Below are 18,518 nucleotides of genomic sequence, written 5' to 3' on the forward strand. Positions count from 1 at the left end.
TCTCCTTTTTTCTTTTTTTTTATTCTGGGATTTATTTACCTTCCTATAATTGAAACTTTGTGCTGTCACTGAAGCTAAGAGCCAGGCTCCTGCTTGCTCCAGCTCTGTTGCCACGGCCTGCTGAAAGCAGGTATCTGGGGTTTGTTTAGCTTCTATAAATGGAAACTTTGTTGCTTTCGGAGCTCAGAGCCGGGCCGCGGCAGGCAGGGAACCTTGGCTTCCTCCATCACTGGAGCAAGCAAGCCTCCTGCTCGCTTCAGCTGCGTGGCTGCCGGCCGCCATCTTGGTTGGGTTAATTTGCATATCTCGCTGATTAGCCAATGGGAGGCATAGCGAAGGTATGGTCAATTACCATGTTTGTCTATTATTAGATAGGATGGTAAATACAAAAAGTAGTTTAGAATACTTTCAATGCTGGTGAGGTTATGAAGAAACCAATACTTCAAATATTAATACTTGTGCTATAGTTTAATACTAAGAAAGCAAATATTTTGTAATCTTTTGGGGGAAAATGTGGAGCTTTAAACTGTTCATACCTTGTGAACTTGTGGGAAGTTCTCTCAAGAAATTCATGCTAAAGAGAGTATTTTCATTGCAGGATAATTTATCAAGTAGAAGCCTCCACACAACTGCAGGTGCATCCACAGGGCACTGGTACAGTGAAGTGGGTCCGGGCCGAGGTTAGGCAGGTTTGCACTGACCCTGCTGGGCCAGCTCTTGACGACTGTCCTTCAATCTTACTCGGGTATTTCCAGGCCCTACTAGTTGTTAAAAATTTTTAATATTACTCTTGGTTATATTTATACTAGAGGCCTGGTGCATGATATTCGTGCACGGGTAGGGTCCCTAGGCCTGGCTGGCGATCAGGGCCGATCGGGGCCTTCCTTCATTCTGCACCACCCTCTGGTGGCCAGCACACGTCATAGTGAGCGATTGAACTCCCAGTCTCCCAAACTCCTGAGGGGACACTTTGCATATTAGCCTTATATATATATATATATATATATATATATAGATGCTGGAATATGCTGACATTATTAAAAAGTTTTCTTGTGAAACTTGTTGCACCACTTATGTTTGATGCTTAGTGTTTTAAAAATAGAGGGGACAAAATTTTACCCTCACTATCATTCGGGCCATGTGCCAAGCCACTGCCTGGCCCAGAGCGGGACTTAATAAATGTTTTTTAAATCCAATCATGTGAAAATGTACATACATATGAGCAAGGATTTGGTGTAAAACAGAAAAGTAAAACTGGTGACTTGTAGCGGAGGTATTTATCACTTACCCCTTGCCAGATCCACTGTTAGGGGTATCATGAGTGTCTCATTTAATCTCTGAAACTCTTCAGCTACAAGCCGAATCTAGCTGTACATTATCCATATACCTTACAGCAAGCATGTCAAACTCGTGGCCCATGGGCCACATGCCTCATTTATTTGGCCCCTGTTAGCCTTTGAGTTTGACATGCTTGCCTTACAGTATATCATGGGTGTGGTCTTGGCCCATGCAAGTCACCTCAAGTGGAGAAAGCAAACATCCAAACACAGAATTGCAACAAGGGCAGCCCCAGCAGCACATGCAAGGCACCAAAGAGCTGTACCTGGTGTCAGGTTAGAACCGAGAACTAACTAGAGCAGCCGTGGGCAAACTACGGCCCGCGGGCCGGATCCGGCCCGTTTGAAATGAATAATGACCCCCAACCATAAAATTATTTCCGTTGCTACTTCATAACTGTAATTTTGCTACTGTTATGAATCGTAATGTAAATATCTGATATGCAGGATGTATTTTCATTGTTACAAATTGAACATAATTAAAGCATAGTGATTAATCACAAAAACAATATGTTATTATATATGTGTTTTCCGATGGTCTTAGGCGACCCCTGTGAAAGGCTCGTTCGACCCCCAAAGTGATCGCGACCCACAGATTGAGAACCGCTGAACTAGAGTCTTTAAAGGGCTTCATTGCCAAGTGAACAAAGGGAGAAAGGACATTCCAAGAAGAGATAACCGCATATGCAAGACATGCGGCTGGTGGGGAAGTGGGACCAGACCGTGAATGCTTTTTGGACCAGGCCCACACTTGGACGAGGGGAACCAACAGAAGGGCTGAGAGAAGGAGAGGTCTGATCAGCTTTAGGCTTTCGAAAGGTCACTTAGGTTACCATCAGAGGTGAGTGGAAGGTCAAGAAGCCTGAAGCAGTAAAAACAGTGAAGACATTTGCAGTCACCAAGGGGACCAAGAGGCCGAGGCAAGGAGGGGCAAGGCTAGATTCCTGCACAGCTCAGAGCTAGGATGCTCAGTACCTGGATGTAAGGATAAGGGGCAGAGAAGCTGAGGTGATGCAGTTTCCAGCTTAATTAAATGGTAAGACTATTCACTAGGCATAGCTGGCATGATTGATTATCACGTGCAAGCTAGACACCATGCCTCTCCTACGACCCACAGCTCGCCGGATCTAGCTATGCTGTTTCAGGACATGTACATGCAAGGCACCAAAGAGCTGTACCTGGTGTCAGGTTAGAACCAAGAAACCAGACTGAGTTGGGGACTTGAGAACAGGTGAGTGAGAGAAGGGAAGGTGATGAGGCCAGACCTAGCTATGCTGTTTCAGGGATTATTTTGGGGGCAGTTTGCACCCCAGGCTACGAGAAAAAGAAATGAACAAGTACAGGCAAATCTTTCAAGAAGCGTCCAGCTACTGCAAGAATGTGGTCTGGTGGGCATGGGGTGAATGGATGAGTAGCTCCCATCCCCAGAGCTCAGTCCGGAGCGCAGAGACAAGGCTCACTGAGCCTTCACTCTTCCTACCAGCCTGGCTGCAGATTCCAAAGAGGGGAGGGGACCCATCCACCAGGTAAAGGGGAGAGTCACCTGAATGAGGGCGAGGTTACTGTTGATGACTCGGTGTTGTTCCCGGGGGTCATCAATTTGTCCAGTGTTGGCCTAGTGTGGAGAGAAAAGGGCAAAGGGTAAGTCTGCTTAGGCCCAAAGCCAGGTCAATCCTTCTTGGAAAAAAAGGCAGTGTCTCAGGAGAGAAATCAGCAAATACCACTTCATTGACGTCAGAACAAATTATTAACCAGCTTTCAAAAGAGTGACTGGGGAGTGGAGAGGTAAAGACACAGGTGCCTTTGAGAATCAGATGGTATCATGAACCACCTCTCCCATACCCAAGTGTGGAAACGCACACACATGTATACATGCACACAAGCACACACAGGCATGCGTGTCACCCACAATTTCAGGGCCACTTGACTCCCAAGTTCCTCCACACACCACAGGGGAGGAGGACTCTGTGACCCTGGCCTGCGCCCTCTGCCAGTTCTCTGGCCCCATTCTCCTGAAATTCCCTTCTTCCCACGCCAGTGGACATCTCAAAGAACCACCAACCTCCCAACCTCATCTCTGCAAATCATCCCATTTCAGAAACACATGGAAGTCCCTCTTCTCTTAGTATTAAAACACAGGCTCAGAAAGATGAGTTCCTCCTTTAAAGATGGTCGTCAGGTCCAAATATCATAGCAACTGCCAGCAAAATTCAATAAGTAGATAAGAAAAGATTTCAAAGCAAATATGTTTTCTCAGCTCCTTTGTACTGAGTTCTTTAAGTTCCTGAACTCCCAGGGGCAAAATAGAATCACTTTTGTTTGTACAAATAAGGAGAGTTGTTGTTTGTCATTAGCATGACGGACGTTGGGGACATATCACAGAACTGTCCCGGGGCCTCAGTCAGCTCTTCCACAGACGGATGAACACCCACCTCAGGTGCTCACAGGAACAAGGGAATCAGGCGGAGCAGACCAGCTGCAGGACCTTCCCTTGCCTGGCTGACTTGTGCCAACAGTGGGATACCCGGAGGCAGTAAGACTGCGTTTTGGGGTAAGAAAAGGCAGAGCAGTGCCTAGAGTGGCCATTAGAGGGACACACAGCCCCCAGATCCATAAGACCAGTTACTGGTACATACCTCTAGGCAACACGTTTTGACTCTCCCCCCAATCACCAGAGGTAGCCTGCTCTAAAGAAGGCGGCATTCTCGGAAACACAGAGTAAAAGGAGATCTAAAATACAACTGTAAGAGAGTAAACTTCTGTTGTTCCAAGCCATTAAATTTGCAATGCTTTGTTAGAGCTGTAACAGGAAACCTGACATGGGTTTAAGACACAGGACGTATTCTCTTACAGGTCAGGTGGCCAGCGGTCTGCAATGAGTCTGATGGGGCTAAAATCACGGTGCCAGGAGAGCCTTGCTCGAGGGGAGTCTGTGCCTTTGCCTTTTCCAGTCGGTAGAGCAACATGTTTTGGCTCATGGCTCTTCCTCCATCTTCAAAGTAGCAGAACATCTTCTCCTTGGTCTCTGCTTCTTTCAGAGGCCTTCTCTTCTGTCTGAAACTTCCCTCTGCCTCCCCTACATCAGTGCTCTTATGATGACACTGGGGTAATCCAGGATGCTCTCCCATCCAAGACCCTTAACGAATTACAACTGCAAAAACCCTGTCCATACATCTTTGAGGGCTGTTGTTCGGCCCACACCCCTCACCTGTCTTTCCTGAGTCCTGCGCCAGGCAGCCCCTGCCCCACCCTTTGCACTCCACCTAAAGCCATAGCTCTTCTCTCATTTTCTTGAACGCACCACACTTCCTCTTGCCACAGGCCTTTTTCACATACTGGGTTGGCTATCCAATGGGCATCAGAGAGAGGAAGAGAATTTCAACTCCCGGGAGAGGTGAGAAGAGGGCACAGCTAGGGGCCTTGTGAGTTAGAGCCCACAGGTAGCAACTCTGGTTGTGGGGCAGTCACAAGCCCTCTGCAGAACAACCCCCCCCCCCACCCCCTGTAGGTCATCACCAGCACTTAATACCCTGTCTCCTCTATGACATCCTCCATCAGCCCTGTGGTGCTCATCATGGCTTCAGTGTGAGTGCATGGAGCTGGGATCAGGGTCCAGGTGGCCGAGCAGAGGCAGCCCACAGACTTGGGCACAGGGACACAGAGCCCTGCCTGACATCGGGTTAGAGAAGAAACTCGGGGCACACAGGGGCTGGGCCTGGGCATACGGCAGTACAGCTTGGCTAAACAGGATGGCGGGCTGGGAAGAGTGACCAAGTAGAGCATCATGACAGAACAAAACTCAACACTTCTTTTTGGAGAGTCCAACCCACCCACCTACAAGCTACGTCGGGGAGACCTGGTGGTGCAGACATGTCCCTCCCCGAGGGGTAGGTGACCCAGATGTCCACTTACAGCTGTGGAGAGTCGTGATGCCAGTGTCATCTCCAGGTTCCCCTTCAGGCCCACTAAGGGTGGCACCAATGTCAACAGGTCTTTAACCTCCACAAACACGGGCCAGTGCTGGTGGGACAGAACAAGAAGCTCAATCCATACACACATAATGGCATAGCTCGGACATTTCTTGAGAGCTTTTCACAAGTTACTCCTCACTCCCTGTAAAACAAATGAGTAAGACTAAATCGTTTCCTTTTTAAAAAAAAAAATGTTTTTATTGATTTTAGAGAGAGAGGAAGGGGGGGAGAGAGAGAGAGAGAGAGAGAGAGAAAGAAACATCAATGAGAAACATCGATCAGCTGCCTCCTGCACTCCCCCTACTGGGGATCGAACCCACTACCTGGGCACATGCCCTTCCCGGGAATTGAACCTGTGACCTCTGGGTGCATGGGAAAACACTCAATCAACTGAGCCACATTAGCCAGGGCCCAAATAGTTACTTAAGTGGCTTTAAACTAAATACAAAATAATGATGAAGCTGTGAAATGTTCTCAATACTATTCAGTGAACAGCAGTAGAGGCCTCAAAAGAGTCCCTTTCTTTCTGGTCCTCAGAACCTGGGAAAATTGGGAGGAGGCTGGATCGAGCCCGTGGACACGCTTTGGTAGGTGTGCACAATGTGTGTGTAGAAACAGGAATGAGTCACCGATTTCAAAGCTGGGAGATCCACATGAATTGGGAGAGCGGAGCTGAGAGTGGCACTGCTTTCTCTGGGACAAGGACTCCCAGGCGGCCCAGGCCTGCTGGCTGCTCCAGGCACCAAGGCCAAGTGCAAACTGCTCTGGAGTATCATGTGGCGGGCTCTGGATTTGTTTAAAGAGAGAGAAGGTGCGTCCATACAGGTCTCTATCAAACATAAGGAAATAAAAACATGAAGAATGAGAGGGGGAAAAGGAAAACTCATGGATATGGACAACAGTGTGGTGAGTGTGAGGGGGGAGGGGTGAAGGCGAAGAGGGCATAGAGTAGATGCTAAAAAAATTTAAAATTTAAAAAAATAAAAAAACGAAAGGGATGCATGTTTCAAGAAAACTAGAAGAGAAAACAATTCTTTGTGGAGTGGAAACTATTCCAACCTACTTAACATGCAACTAGATTATTCCTCAATCATTTTAATGATTCTACTGATTTGTTTGAGCTCCCTGGCCCCCACAGTTATCTGTGACCCCTATACTAAAAGCTCCTCCTGGTTTTAGAATGCAAGAACTGAAAAAAAAACACCTGCTTTGTCAGCTAGGAGATAGGAGGCCTGGGGACCCCCATTGCCTGAGACAAGAGCTGTATGAAGCTGTGCGGATCCACTCACTTCTGGGGCCTGGGGAGTCATCTATAACGCAACCTGGAGGTGAAGGGTCTGGGCCAGGGCATCTTCCACACACACACACACACACACACACACCACCTGCCCAAATATGTACTAGACTCCTCCTGTGTAACAGGCTCACCTCTGAGCTCTCCACACTGGCGCCTAGGACCACATCCCCGTCCTCTGCTGACCTCTCTACTCTCTCCACCTTGACCTCCACTGAAGGCTCTTCCTCCTCCCAACCTTTTAATTTTTTAAAATGTAATTAAAGGATTTTATCCCCCCCCCAAAAAAAAATTTTTTTTATTTCCTTTTTCCATATAGGAAAGCTACAAGGTTAGAAATTTCACCAAAGTCTAATAAGCCTTGATTTAAGATGGGTGCAGGCTTTCAACTCTGCATAGTCGTCAGGTTACTGGACAGCCTTGTGGGCTGATTTGACCAAACTAACACACTTTCTCCAGAAAACGCAGGAGCAATCTTTTTCAAGACTCCAATTCGGCAGCTGAGAAACGCCGTTCAAGGACAGATTGAACCAAGACGAGGGGAAGATCAGGTGGCCACCGGACACCTGACTGCCCTGTGGCACACGCGGCTCCTGACCAATCCTTTCCCACCAGATTCACCCCAGCCCATGCAAAGTCCGCTTCTGCCAACAGGAAAACCCAGAGTTCGGGAGACCCGCGGGTGCAGGCCTCCTGACGTAATCCTGACTTCCCTTCACACTTGGTCTTCAGTTCCCCGTTCTGTCCACATCCTCTCCTTTCCAAGGCTGGAGCCAACTTCCAGAGCCACCCCACCCTCCATCCACACAAATGGCCCGGAGGAGGTGAAGGCTGGACCGTGACCCTTCATGCAGGCGTCCCCCCTTCTTGCAAGTGGCTGCTTCGGGGTGGGCTGGGACACATCGTGGCCCAAGAGATTTGAGACGTTATGTCTAGACACATGAGGCATCACACAACCATGAGGGGTCTATTCAGGGACAAGGTCAACAGACGTGGAAGGTAAAGAAGAAAAACGGTAGGACCCTGGATACTGGGCGACACTGGTAATCCAGCGAGTGAACTAGTGCCGGGGCTGCCTGATCTGTAGACTTCTTTACAGGGATCAGAAATGATTTAGTGACTTTGAGTTAAGTTTTCCATTCCTTACAGCCAGAGCACCCTGGCCGATGCCCTGAGGTCTGTGCTGGTGATGTGCGACGTTACCGGCTCAGATCTGCCTTCTGAGTGTTACACCTGCTGACCCAACCGCTGACAGAACCTTGATATCCCACAAGCCCCTCAAACTCAGGATTCTCAACTCAACCCTCCTCACCCAGCCCCCATGCCCTACTCCACCCACCAGTTCTAAGAATCCTTCCTGCTCTGCCGGCAGGGACTTAATTAACCCCTCGTGTTCCCCGCCATCCTGCCATCCAGATCTTTGTAGCTGTCTTACATTCTGCCACTGCCCTCTCCAGCAACACTTTAGACATCTAGCCAAGGCACTAGAGAGGCTGAAGTCAATCAGAAGTGATGATTCTTCACTTGTGAATCAGGACCACAGCCTCCCAGCTTCCCGCTGGGGCCTGGAGCCGCACCCTCAGGTGTCTCGGACCCTGCTGCCAGGGTGAGTTTTGTTGCACATAGATGACCATGGCACCCAGCCCTTTAGAACCCTTCATTGCCAATTCCACTCCTGGACACATACCCAATAGATATGAGTCCTTTTGCCCCAACCCCACCCCGAAAATATACAAAGGTGAACCTCTACCAATGGAGACCACCATAGCCCCTGGCTGGCCTGGACCCCCAGCCTGACCTCTGTCCCTTGTCTTCCCAAGGAAGAGCCCCACGAAGATTCTGGGGGTTGGAGGGAGTAGTGCCCATCACCCTCAGGTCACAACACAAGGTGCACTTGGTCACCCATCCTCACAGTCCTGCAAGGTGGGTGCATCTATTGGTCCCATCTACAGATGGGGAAACTGAGGTGGGGGACACTAAGGAGTTCTCTCAGATATTGAGCAAATGGCAGAGCCAGGATTCGAACTCCTCAGTCCCTGCCTAATGAGTCTGAATTCCCTGGAAGGAAAATGGTTTGAGCTCCCGGGGCTAATGTGGCTCATGTGGGCTGACCTTCAGAGAGGGCTCAGAAGCTGTAAATCTCAGGCACTGGAGGACCCATCTGCCAGCACCGCTGAGCCTCAAGGCCTGGCTTAGGGCTCAGCCCCACTCGGGGGCTCCCTGCATCCCCACACCTGTCCTATCTGTGATGCCTGGGAACCCCAGTCTGCCCAAGCCCAGGCCCCACACTGCCCCTCAGATGCCCGGTACGCACTTGGATGGTGTTCATCACCAGGCCGGCAGTCATCATGCCCAGACCCGAGAGCAGAAGGGGCACCACAATCTGGCACGTGATGGTGAAGGTGGTCTCAGGGAAGACCCCGTGGGGGGAACGGGTGAGCTCACAGCTGAAGCCTCGCAGCTTCTTGCCCTGAAAGCGGAACTCCAGATTCAGCTGGGTGACCACCATGGTCAGGCTGTCAAGCACAGTCCCAGGAGCAAGATGTCCAGGCCCAGGAAGCCCTCCGTCCTCTGTCCTCCTCGCCCTCAGCGAGATACGTTTCCTAAGAAGTCCGCACAGGTAGGAAGGCCCGGTGCCCTGCGTCTGTGGAAGGTTCCCCAAGTGCCCCTCAGCCAGAGTCAGAGCGAACAAGTGAGGAGAAAAGGCCCGAGTGACTCAGCCTCATTGGGGCCTAAGCCAGCTCCTGCTGTCCATCTGATCTCTGCAGATAAGGTTTTCTTCAGAGTGGCTGCTATGTCAGCCGGGACCTCCCTCGGCTAGCCTGCCACAAGAAGGCTCACTGTCCCTCGGCACGACCTTGACAGCATCCAGCCCTCTGGCCCACGCTGGCTCTGGCTGGACCCAGAGATAGAGCCACGTGAGGACTGGCCTTGGCAAGGGCCACGCAGAGATCTGCCTACCTTGGCACGTGTGCCCTGGGCAGCCTCCACTCTTGGCAGATAAGGGCCTAGACAATCTCAGCATGAGGGACCCACGCCTCGGGCCAGGTCTACAGCCCTCTGAGGGTCTGCAGGTCCCCCAGATACCCATGTGGTCACCACGACTTTGATGTCCAGGGGGTCATGGGCACACAAAGAAACTGTGTTCAGAGGAATCACAGCCCTGTTCTTTCAAGGGCCCAGGAGATTTGTAAACGTGCTTCCAAAAGGACCACATTCTCATCTGCTACAAAGGAAAGACCAACCCGGTCCAGGAGAAAGGGCTGGGCTGCCACACGACTTCCAGGAATTCTATTATTGTTGGGCATGTCCACCGGGCATTCACAGGTGCCAGGCTGGAGCGGGGATGAAGGTCATAGCCAGCAGAAGCCCAAAGCTGAGGGTCAGGTGCACACTCACCTATGGACTGAGGACCTTACCTAAACCAGGCCCTGGTGGAGGCCTCACCTCCTCTTCCTAAACCACGGCCCCCTTGGGCACTTAACTGGCTCCCCTGTCTATCCCACGCTCAAATCCCATCCCTTTAGCCTGAGGTTCACAGTCCTCACAAGTCTAGATCCTACGACCTCTCCGTGCCAATTCCAGCCGAACATCTCCAATAACTGTTTCCTTCAAGGCCCAGATATTCCTCTCACTGCATCTTTCCTCGCACCATTCATTCATTCATTCATTCAACAGATACTTTTAAACCCCTCTCAGGAGCCAGACATAATAAGCTCTAAATGTCGTTGGCATTCCTTCCATTGAGAGTTAGAGTTCTGCCTCCTCCCCTTCAGTCTGTGACTGCTGGAGCAGAACTCGGTGGAAGAGACACTGTGCCAGTCTGGTTCTGGGCCCAGATCTTGAGAAACTGACAGCTTCTACTTCCCATCTCTTGAGATGTTCATGCTTGAAACTCAGCCACCATGCTATGCAGAAGCCCAAGCAGTCACATGGAGAGGCCACATAGAGGGGTTCCAGCCAAGAGACCCAGCTGAGGTTCCAGTCGACAGCCCGCTGTCATGTCACGTGAACTACTTTGGAGTGCCTAGCAAGCCACCCCTATAGAGGCTGCATTGAACAGCCAGCCATTCTCACTGAGGCCTGCCCAAAGCCCTGCAGATTCATGATCAAACTGAAAGACTAGCTTTCAACAGCCACAGAAGTTTGGTACGGTTTGTAGCATAGCTGCACACCACAGAAGAAAATTCCTGCAGACCCTGCCATGGACCATGCCTGCGCTCACATGGCTCCTTCTGCAGCTCCACACGAGGCCCAGGACAAATTCCTGCCTGGACTCATGGCCAGTGGAGGCACCTTCTTATCTTTGAGGCCTCGCTAGCTTCCTGGCCACAGCCTAACATATCCTTCCCCAGAATTCCCAAAGTACTTTTTAAAAAATCTGTTTGAAGGTAAGTCCACTCAATGCAAGCATGAACTGCACAAGAATCTACTCTCCCTTCCTGGACTGTGCTCTTCTTGAGAAGGGAGTCTGATTGACTCACTACTGCAATCTTCACAGCACAGAAAACTATTCATTTATTTACTCCACAGATTAGTACTTAGGGCCTAATATTTACCAGACTCTGATCTAGCGGTCTAACAGATGTGGTGCATCTGTCAGTGGAATAGATATGAATTGAGCTTTCCGGTGTAGTAGATAATCGTAAAAAAGGAAAATGTAATTATAACCTGGGAAAAGTTCTCTGAAGGAAAGTCAAGAAATGCTGAGAGCACAGAGCAGAATCAACTACACATGTGCTAAATGACCAGCAAATGAATGAACAAATGAATGAAAGAATGATAGATCTTCAGTTTCCCGTGCTTCTCAATGCCTTTTAACAAGGAATCATTTCGTGTTAAATCAATCACCAGACTCTCAAAATATCTCCAGATGCTTACCAGCAAGTACTGCCTTCCGTAGGCCCTGAAAGCTTCACCCTGGTTAGTATCAGAGGCAGGACTAAGACCCTTAGCTCTTGACTCCCAGTGCAGACTGCCCCCCACTGCCCTCCCCTGCTGAACACTCCCTGACCCTTCCACCCGTACCCATAGGAGGCTGAGATTAATGGTGTGTTTCTGAGAAAACAGATGCTGAAGTTAACTGGTTTAAGGGAGCTAGCCCGTTTAAAACAAAACCCCTCTCAGCTGGCCTGCAACACTGCCCACACCACTCCCAAGGCACACCGCTGGAGAGGCCCCAACAGCAATCACTTTCTTCTGACCTTGGCAACTCCTGCAATTTCTTTATGGTTTTGAATGTGTTCAGACATCATAATACAATGTAAACACACACAGCAAGACCATGAACCATTCTCATCAGGACAGGAGATATGGAAATAGATAATCACTTGTACAATCTCATATAGAGATTCCTGATTAAGCAAGTTATAAATCATTACAAAATTGTTTCTCATTTTTAAAAAATCAAGTGAGAAATTAAGATAAATACACTCACACACAGACATACAAACAGTAAAAAGTTCAGAAAGATATATACCAAGGTGCTCAAAGTGGTTATGTTTGAGTGGCATAATTATAAGTGACCTTTATTTTATAATTTGCTGTATATTCTATTGTGATTATTTGCTTTTATAACCATCAACTGTCACCAAAAATAAATAAAAGATGTCGTTATGTGAGGAAAAATTACTTTCCTTGAAACTTGAGAACAAAATATGTCAACACAGTTTATTGGGTCATAATTAAAAAAAAAAACAATTATCAAGAATGTGATTTTAAAAATAGTTCAGTAGCACAGTGGAAAATCTCCAAAGAGCTTAAATTGGATTCCAGGGCTGTACCAGGTAGCGGTGGAATCTGGGTCAAGCATCAGGTGGGTTTCTGGGTGACCTGTAACAAGTCCCTGCCCTTGTGGGCCTCTAACCACTCAGACTCCAGCATGAGGGCGGGACTGCATCCGTGGTTTTCAGTCCACAATGCCATCAGAACTAGCTGGGAGCTCCTAAAATGTGCAGTCCCACCTCAGGGCAGACCAGTGAATCAGATCCCCAGGCCTGTGGCATCAGAACCACTCCTCTATGCCAACACCCCTTGATTTTTAGGGTGTGTGTCATTGCAGGACAGTTAGGAGGTGCTGAGGGCAGGCAGAGGGCTTTGGGGTGCATATGGCCATTCCTAGCTTTCACTTCTTATTCTTCAGTGAGAACTGGGCATTCCCAGGAGTATACCTTCCAAACGGCCTCCTATTCCTTTTGTGGGTCACCTTGAGCCTTGGCTGATTCTGAGCCAAATGGCCTGAATTCTTTCCCATCCTGTTAGGTCCTCAGAAATCAAGCCAATTACATTTTCAATAACAGGAAAGGTTCTTTATTTTCTGCTTCTTTGGCTAGGCAGACCCACCCACAAGTAAAAGTGGACTGAGTCGCTCGCTCCCACCCCTGTCCAGCTTACTCTCATGAAGTTTCTCCAAACAGCTCCTTGAGGTCACTCAAGCCTCATTCCAGCATCTCCTCCTCAGAAAGTCCTTCTCGGACTCCCCGGAAGCCTACCACCCAACTCTATTTTCATCACAGCCCTTACTGCCACCTAACATGGACTTATGCATCTACTGTCTGTCACCGATTGGCTGCCTTCTACACAGGCCCTGACCAGGGCCTGGGCTGGGAGGAGCCTGCAACCAAGGTATGTGCCCTTGTCCAGAATCGAACCCGGGACCCTTTGGTCCACAGGCTGATGCTCTAGCCCAGGGGTGGGCAAACTTTTTGACTCGAGGGCCACAATGGGTTCTTAAACTGGACCGGAGGGCCGGAACAAAAGCATGGATGGAGTGTTTGTGTGAACTAATATAAATTCAAAGTAAACATCATTACATAAAAGGGTACAGTCTTTTTTTTTTTTTAGTTTTACTCATTTCAAACGGGCCGGATCCGGCCCGCGGGCCGTAGTTTGCCCACGGCTGCTCTAGCCACTGTGCCAAAACGGCTAGGCTTCCCCACTTGATTTTGACGGCCATGAGAGCAGGGCCTGGCTGTCGTGTCCACCCTGGCATCGTCCAGCACAGTGCTGGCCCATGGCACACATACTCATGTTGCATGAATGAGTGAATGAATGATTAAATGAATAAACAAATAAACAGAATCGTAGAAACAAAGAGGAAAAGAAAGCCAGTCAGCCTTTCATACGGTTGAGTGGTGCCAAGCCTAAAATTATTATGATTTGCTGCCTTGACATCTGGTGAAACCATGGCCTCACTGCAACTTCCCCTCCCCTCTCTGCTCCAGCGGATAAGGACCCCTAGCTAAGCAATGCTTCTTATCAGGGGGACCAGGCACAGTTCCCAATTATCCCTGAAGTGGGTTTTAGTTCCTGCCAACCCATGAGATTATTCAAACAGGCTAATCTCACCCTCCCACAGAACCAGTGGGCACCTCACCCTATTGTTACTACACAGGCCTGCCTCCCACAGCCCCTGGCAATTTGCTGGCTCCCAAGCATAACCCGTGTGGCCCTGAGTGGTAGGCAGTGTCCTTCTCCCCCAGGCTGTGAGTACTGTGACTGATCAACTCAGTGATCTCATCTGTCCAGTGCTGGGGTCATGGGTCCAGTCAACCCCGTAACACTAGGGCAGGAATCCCTCTCACCAATTAAGTAAAGAAGAGGCTTTCAGAACCACAGCGGACATCATGCTCCTGAGAATAACAGTTTCACAGCTTGTTTTATTCATTTAAAATTAAGGGGGGAAAGGGGCGCTCTTCCTCTTGGGAGCAGGCCCCTGCCTTCCCCTTCCCCTTTCCCTTTTGCTCCCCCTCCCCGTCTTCCTCCCAGGAGTGTTACCTTTGCCTTTCTTTATCCTAAGCTCCAAGGGCCCTTCTTTTGCTTCTGTAACTTGTTTCCTGAGCCTACACAGCCCAGCTGGCTCACTTCTTCTACCTCCGTAACTTTTTAAATAAACTTTCTCTTATCATCTGGGGAAAAATTTAAGTAGGAACTGAAGGAACATTACCTGAAGGTGGAAGAAAGCAAGGTGGCAAATGGGATTACAAGACTAACAGAGTAAGTGCTCTCTTGAAGTTGGTTGCGGTTTATTTCAAAGGTGTGTCAATCAGATGCTGAGAAACAATGGTCAGGGCTTACTGACGGCAAAGATAAACCTTTTACTAAAAGTTATAGGCCTGGGGCAAGACTGCTCACCATGACCGGCCCACGTAGAAGTTTATGATCAGATCATCCTATGAAATTACTTTCCATTGAACCCCTTTTATCCACATATTTAAGTTACAAGGCGGCAACCCCGCTGAGGCCATCAATAAGTCTGGCATTGATTAATGTGGATCGATGATCCCTGGGGATACACACTCCTTGCACCCCCAGTCCCACAGGTCTCTAAACTGAAGTTATTGGCCACAAAGGGGAACCCATATAGTTCACCATGGGGCCCTCTCCTTCCTGGTCCAGAGCCTGCTTAACCTAGGTTACGTTAGTCTCTGTCACCAGTAACTAAAAGAACCTTTACCAATTTGTAGGAAAGTTGTATTTGAGAGGAGGAGGCCCTACCCTATGTTCCTCAAGCTGGGCCCAACATGTAGCTGCCTCCTCAGGATGACATTAGGCAGTCCCCCAACACCATCATCCCCATTTAGTTCCCACTTACCTGGAAATAGTTCAAAAGTATGCCAGCCCCAGACAGTCCCAGGCCTGCAAACATGAAGGGCACTGTCACCTGGAAGCCAATGGATAGGGCAGTCTCCTTGCTGAGTTCAGTCCCCAGGAGTTTAGAGGTCACCCTTTGGCTCTCAGGGACAGTCAGAGGTCCATCTTCTGAGGCTGCAGGGAGTCTTCCTGTGCTGAGGGCGGGTGGCAGCCCTAGCTCCTCCGGCCTCCGCTGTCGGGTCTCTGTCCCATCCATGTGAGCACGGCTGAGCCCCTGGCAGCCTTCACCTGGGAGACACAAAGCAGCAGGGATGGTAGGGCAGCGTTCCTGACCCCCAATAGAGCTGATACCCTGTAAGTCCGCAGGCCCTTCTCACAGAGGCTGGCAGCATTCCGGTCAATCCACAGCCCTTCACTTGGTGCCTGCTCCACATGGCCTCCTGCAACCCCAATTTACACACATTTTTATTTAATATGCACACGTTTGAGAAAAAAACACACACATACAAAAGACAGCATCAAAATACATGAATTATAACCAGCAAAACTGGTGGTATAAGGACTTCTCAAAATTCTCTTTCATAAAAGCAACAGGAAAATTGTCAGAAGTAACTTTTTCGGAACTCTGAAAATTAATCAAAGGCATGCAGCAACACGTATTTTTTAAAGTATATTTTTTATTGATTTCAGAGAGAGGAAAGGAGAGGGAGAGATAGAAGCATCAATGATGAGAAACATTGATTGGATCGGCTGCCTCCTGCACGCCCCCTACTGGGGACTAAGCCCGCAACCCGGACATGTGCCTTTGACTGGAATCGAACCTGGGACCCTTTAGTCCACAGGCCTAGGCTCTATCCACTGAGCCCAACCGTCTAGGGCAACACAGATTTAGTCAAGAGAAAATGTTGAATCTCAGAAAGAACAGCAACACTGTAATGTCCATAATGTGTCAACTTGCCTTATTCCCAGCCCCTGCTCTCCCCCTCTGAAGCAGCCTTAAAAACCTTAAAAAGAGATGGAGGGACTAAAATGGGCTAGAGCTATTTCAAAGCCTCATTCCCAAAGAATTCTCATTATTTGACCTACCAGGTGGTTCACTGGAAGATGCCACTGGTAGACAGCCCGAAATTGGACTCATAGGTCACTTAGCATAAAAAGGCTTTTCCCTATTGGACATTTGCTGAAAACAATTACAGGCACTTTGTGGCTGCCTGAGAAAGTAGGTAATATTGGGATAAACCAGTGGTCGGCAAACCATGGCTCGCGAGCCACATGCAGCTCTTTGGTCCCTTGAGTGTGGCTCTTCCACAAAATACCACATGCGGGTGCACATGTACAGTGTGATTGAAACTTCGTGGCCCATGCGCAGAAGTCAGTTTTCGGCCTGGGCGAGTCTATTTTGAAGAAGTGGCATTAGAAGAAGTGGGGGGGCGCAGTCGGTCCAGCGGGCGACAGGAGACACGGCGCAGGAGGGCCATGGGCGCAGGAGGGCTGTGGGATACGCAGCGCGGGGGAGGTACATTGTTTTGAGGTATGTTCCCTGAGGTCGACCCCTTCCAACTTTCCCATCCACACTCGTCTATATGAAACAAGTATACAAGACGAGTGTGGATGGGAGAATTGGAAGGGGTCGACCTCAGTGAACGTTCCTCAATCAGATTGAGGACGTTTTTAGCAAAGGCCAGCTTAGGAGTACCCTAATTAAGTTAATAACAATGTACCCACCTATATAGTTTAAGTTTAAAAAATTTGGCTCTCAAAAGAAATTTCAGTCGTTGTACTGTTGATATTTGGCTCTGTTGACTAATGAGTTTGCCGACCACTGGGATAAACAATACACTAACAGAAACCTAAAAGGAAAAGCTAGGGAATAAGATGCCTACACAGACTTTGAAAGTTCCTACACATTTTGGGGAATCTAAAAGGCCACTCATATTGAGCTGAGCATATGTTCAGGAAATACCTGCAAAGGCCCTGAGCATTCTCACCCCTGGCTAATTGGGAGACCCTGCACAGGCAGAAAGTGGAGGTGAAGGCAGAGTTGTAATGACCTGACTGATGTGCCCCAACAGCAAACAGAGCCCCTTGGCAAAGACTCGGAGACTTACAGGTTCCAGGCACGGTGATCAAGGAAACCCCTAACCAATCATTACCTGACCACTAAACAGAGACTTCAGTGACCACATATAATAAGGAATACAGACTAAAGAATTAGTTCTGAAAAGTTACTAAACAAATAACTACAACAAACAGCACCAATAAGAAACGCTACAAAGGGAGAATCTGATTTCCAGAGTCAACAGTGTGTCAACCAAAACCAAAAAAAAATAAAAAAAATCAGCAAACCCAGCCGGCGTGGCTCAGTGGTTGAGCATCAACCTATGAACCAGGAGGTCACAGTTCAATTCCCAGTCAGGGCACATGCCCAGGTTGCAGGCTCCATCCCCAGTAGGGGGTGTGCAGGAGGCAGCCGATCAATGATTCTCTATCATTATTAATGTTTCTATCTCTCTCTCCCTCTCCCTTTCTCTCTGAAATCAATCAAAATATATATTGATTGGAATGGAAATGCTGATGGAGAAAGAGGTAAGAGAAGAGACAAGTGCTCAGTAGAAGAAAGAGAAGCGTCCAGTCAGCATGGACAAGACTAGAGACAGGGGGAATGACTTAAACCCAGCAGGCGGAGCCCCTATCTCATCATCAGATGGCCCCAAGGCCCAGGGCGAGAGAAGGGCCTCACACTGCCTGGGGGAGGCAGGCAGTGGGTCCACCTCTGTGAAAGGTAGTGACTACTCAGTGCCCACATGACCTTACCCCACAAGGCACAACGATGGTGACTGACATGGGCGAACCAGGAGACACAGCCAAGAGTGGCGGCAGCAGCTGTGCTGGGAACCTGACAGCACCGCCATGCTGAGCTCCTTGTGGTCCCAGAGAGGGAATGAGTGTGGCTGTGCAGGAAGTGAGCACTGTGGGCACAGCACAGAAAATACTTCCTCATGAAACCACTGTTACATGGGGAAAGCAGGCCGAAGGATGGTGTCTAGAAACATCCCACACTGTCCCGTCCTGGGGCCCACCTTCACCTGCACGTGCGTGGGTGGGCAGGGAAAGGACTGGCCAGGGGTGACCTCAGCAGGGAGGGAGTTGCTGGGACAGAGGCCCCACCTGGGTCACATGACAGTCTTTCCTACCTGCTCTGTGCTCCTCACAGGGTGGAGACCCTGTTCCACCTGACGGACCTCACATCCCCGGGATGCTGGTGAGAGGTGATTCTGATGCTGCAGTAGTTTACAGCGATCAGTTCATTGGAAATGTGGGAGT

At 49.2% G+C, this 18,518-nt stretch overlaps 1 protein-coding gene across 3 annotated transcripts in view; it reads right to left on the minus strand.

The window, feature by feature from the left end:
* Positions 1–18,518, minus strand: part of SLC41A3 (solute carrier family 41 member 3) — a 35,872-nt gene that overhangs the window by 14,706 nt on the left and 2,648 nt on the right. Inside the window, exons 2-4 of one of the 3 annotated variants that reach the window (XM_014467708.2) lie at positions 15,196–15,482; positions 5,250–5,357; positions 2,881–2,952 (exon numbers count right to left, since the gene is read on the minus strand). In XM_014467708.2, the coding sequence (XP_014323194.1) occupies positions 2,881–2,952; positions 5,250–5,357; positions 15,196–15,450 (435 nt within the window). In that variant the 5' untranslated portion in view covers positions 15,451–15,482. Of the gene's footprint in view, positions 1–2,880; positions 2,953–5,249; positions 5,358–15,195; positions 15,635–18,518 lie in introns of all 3 variants that reach the window. The other 2 variants (XM_023743742.1, XM_023743743.1) reach the window with 2 other exon arrangements.

The sequence above is a fragment of the Myotis lucifugus genome, unplaced genomic scaffold (assembly GCF_000147115.1).
Source record: "Myotis lucifugus unplaced genomic scaffold, Myoluc2.0 scaffold_410, whole genome shotgun sequence".
NCBI lineage: Eukaryota > Metazoa > Chordata > Mammalia > Chiroptera > Vespertilionidae > Myotis > Myotis lucifugus.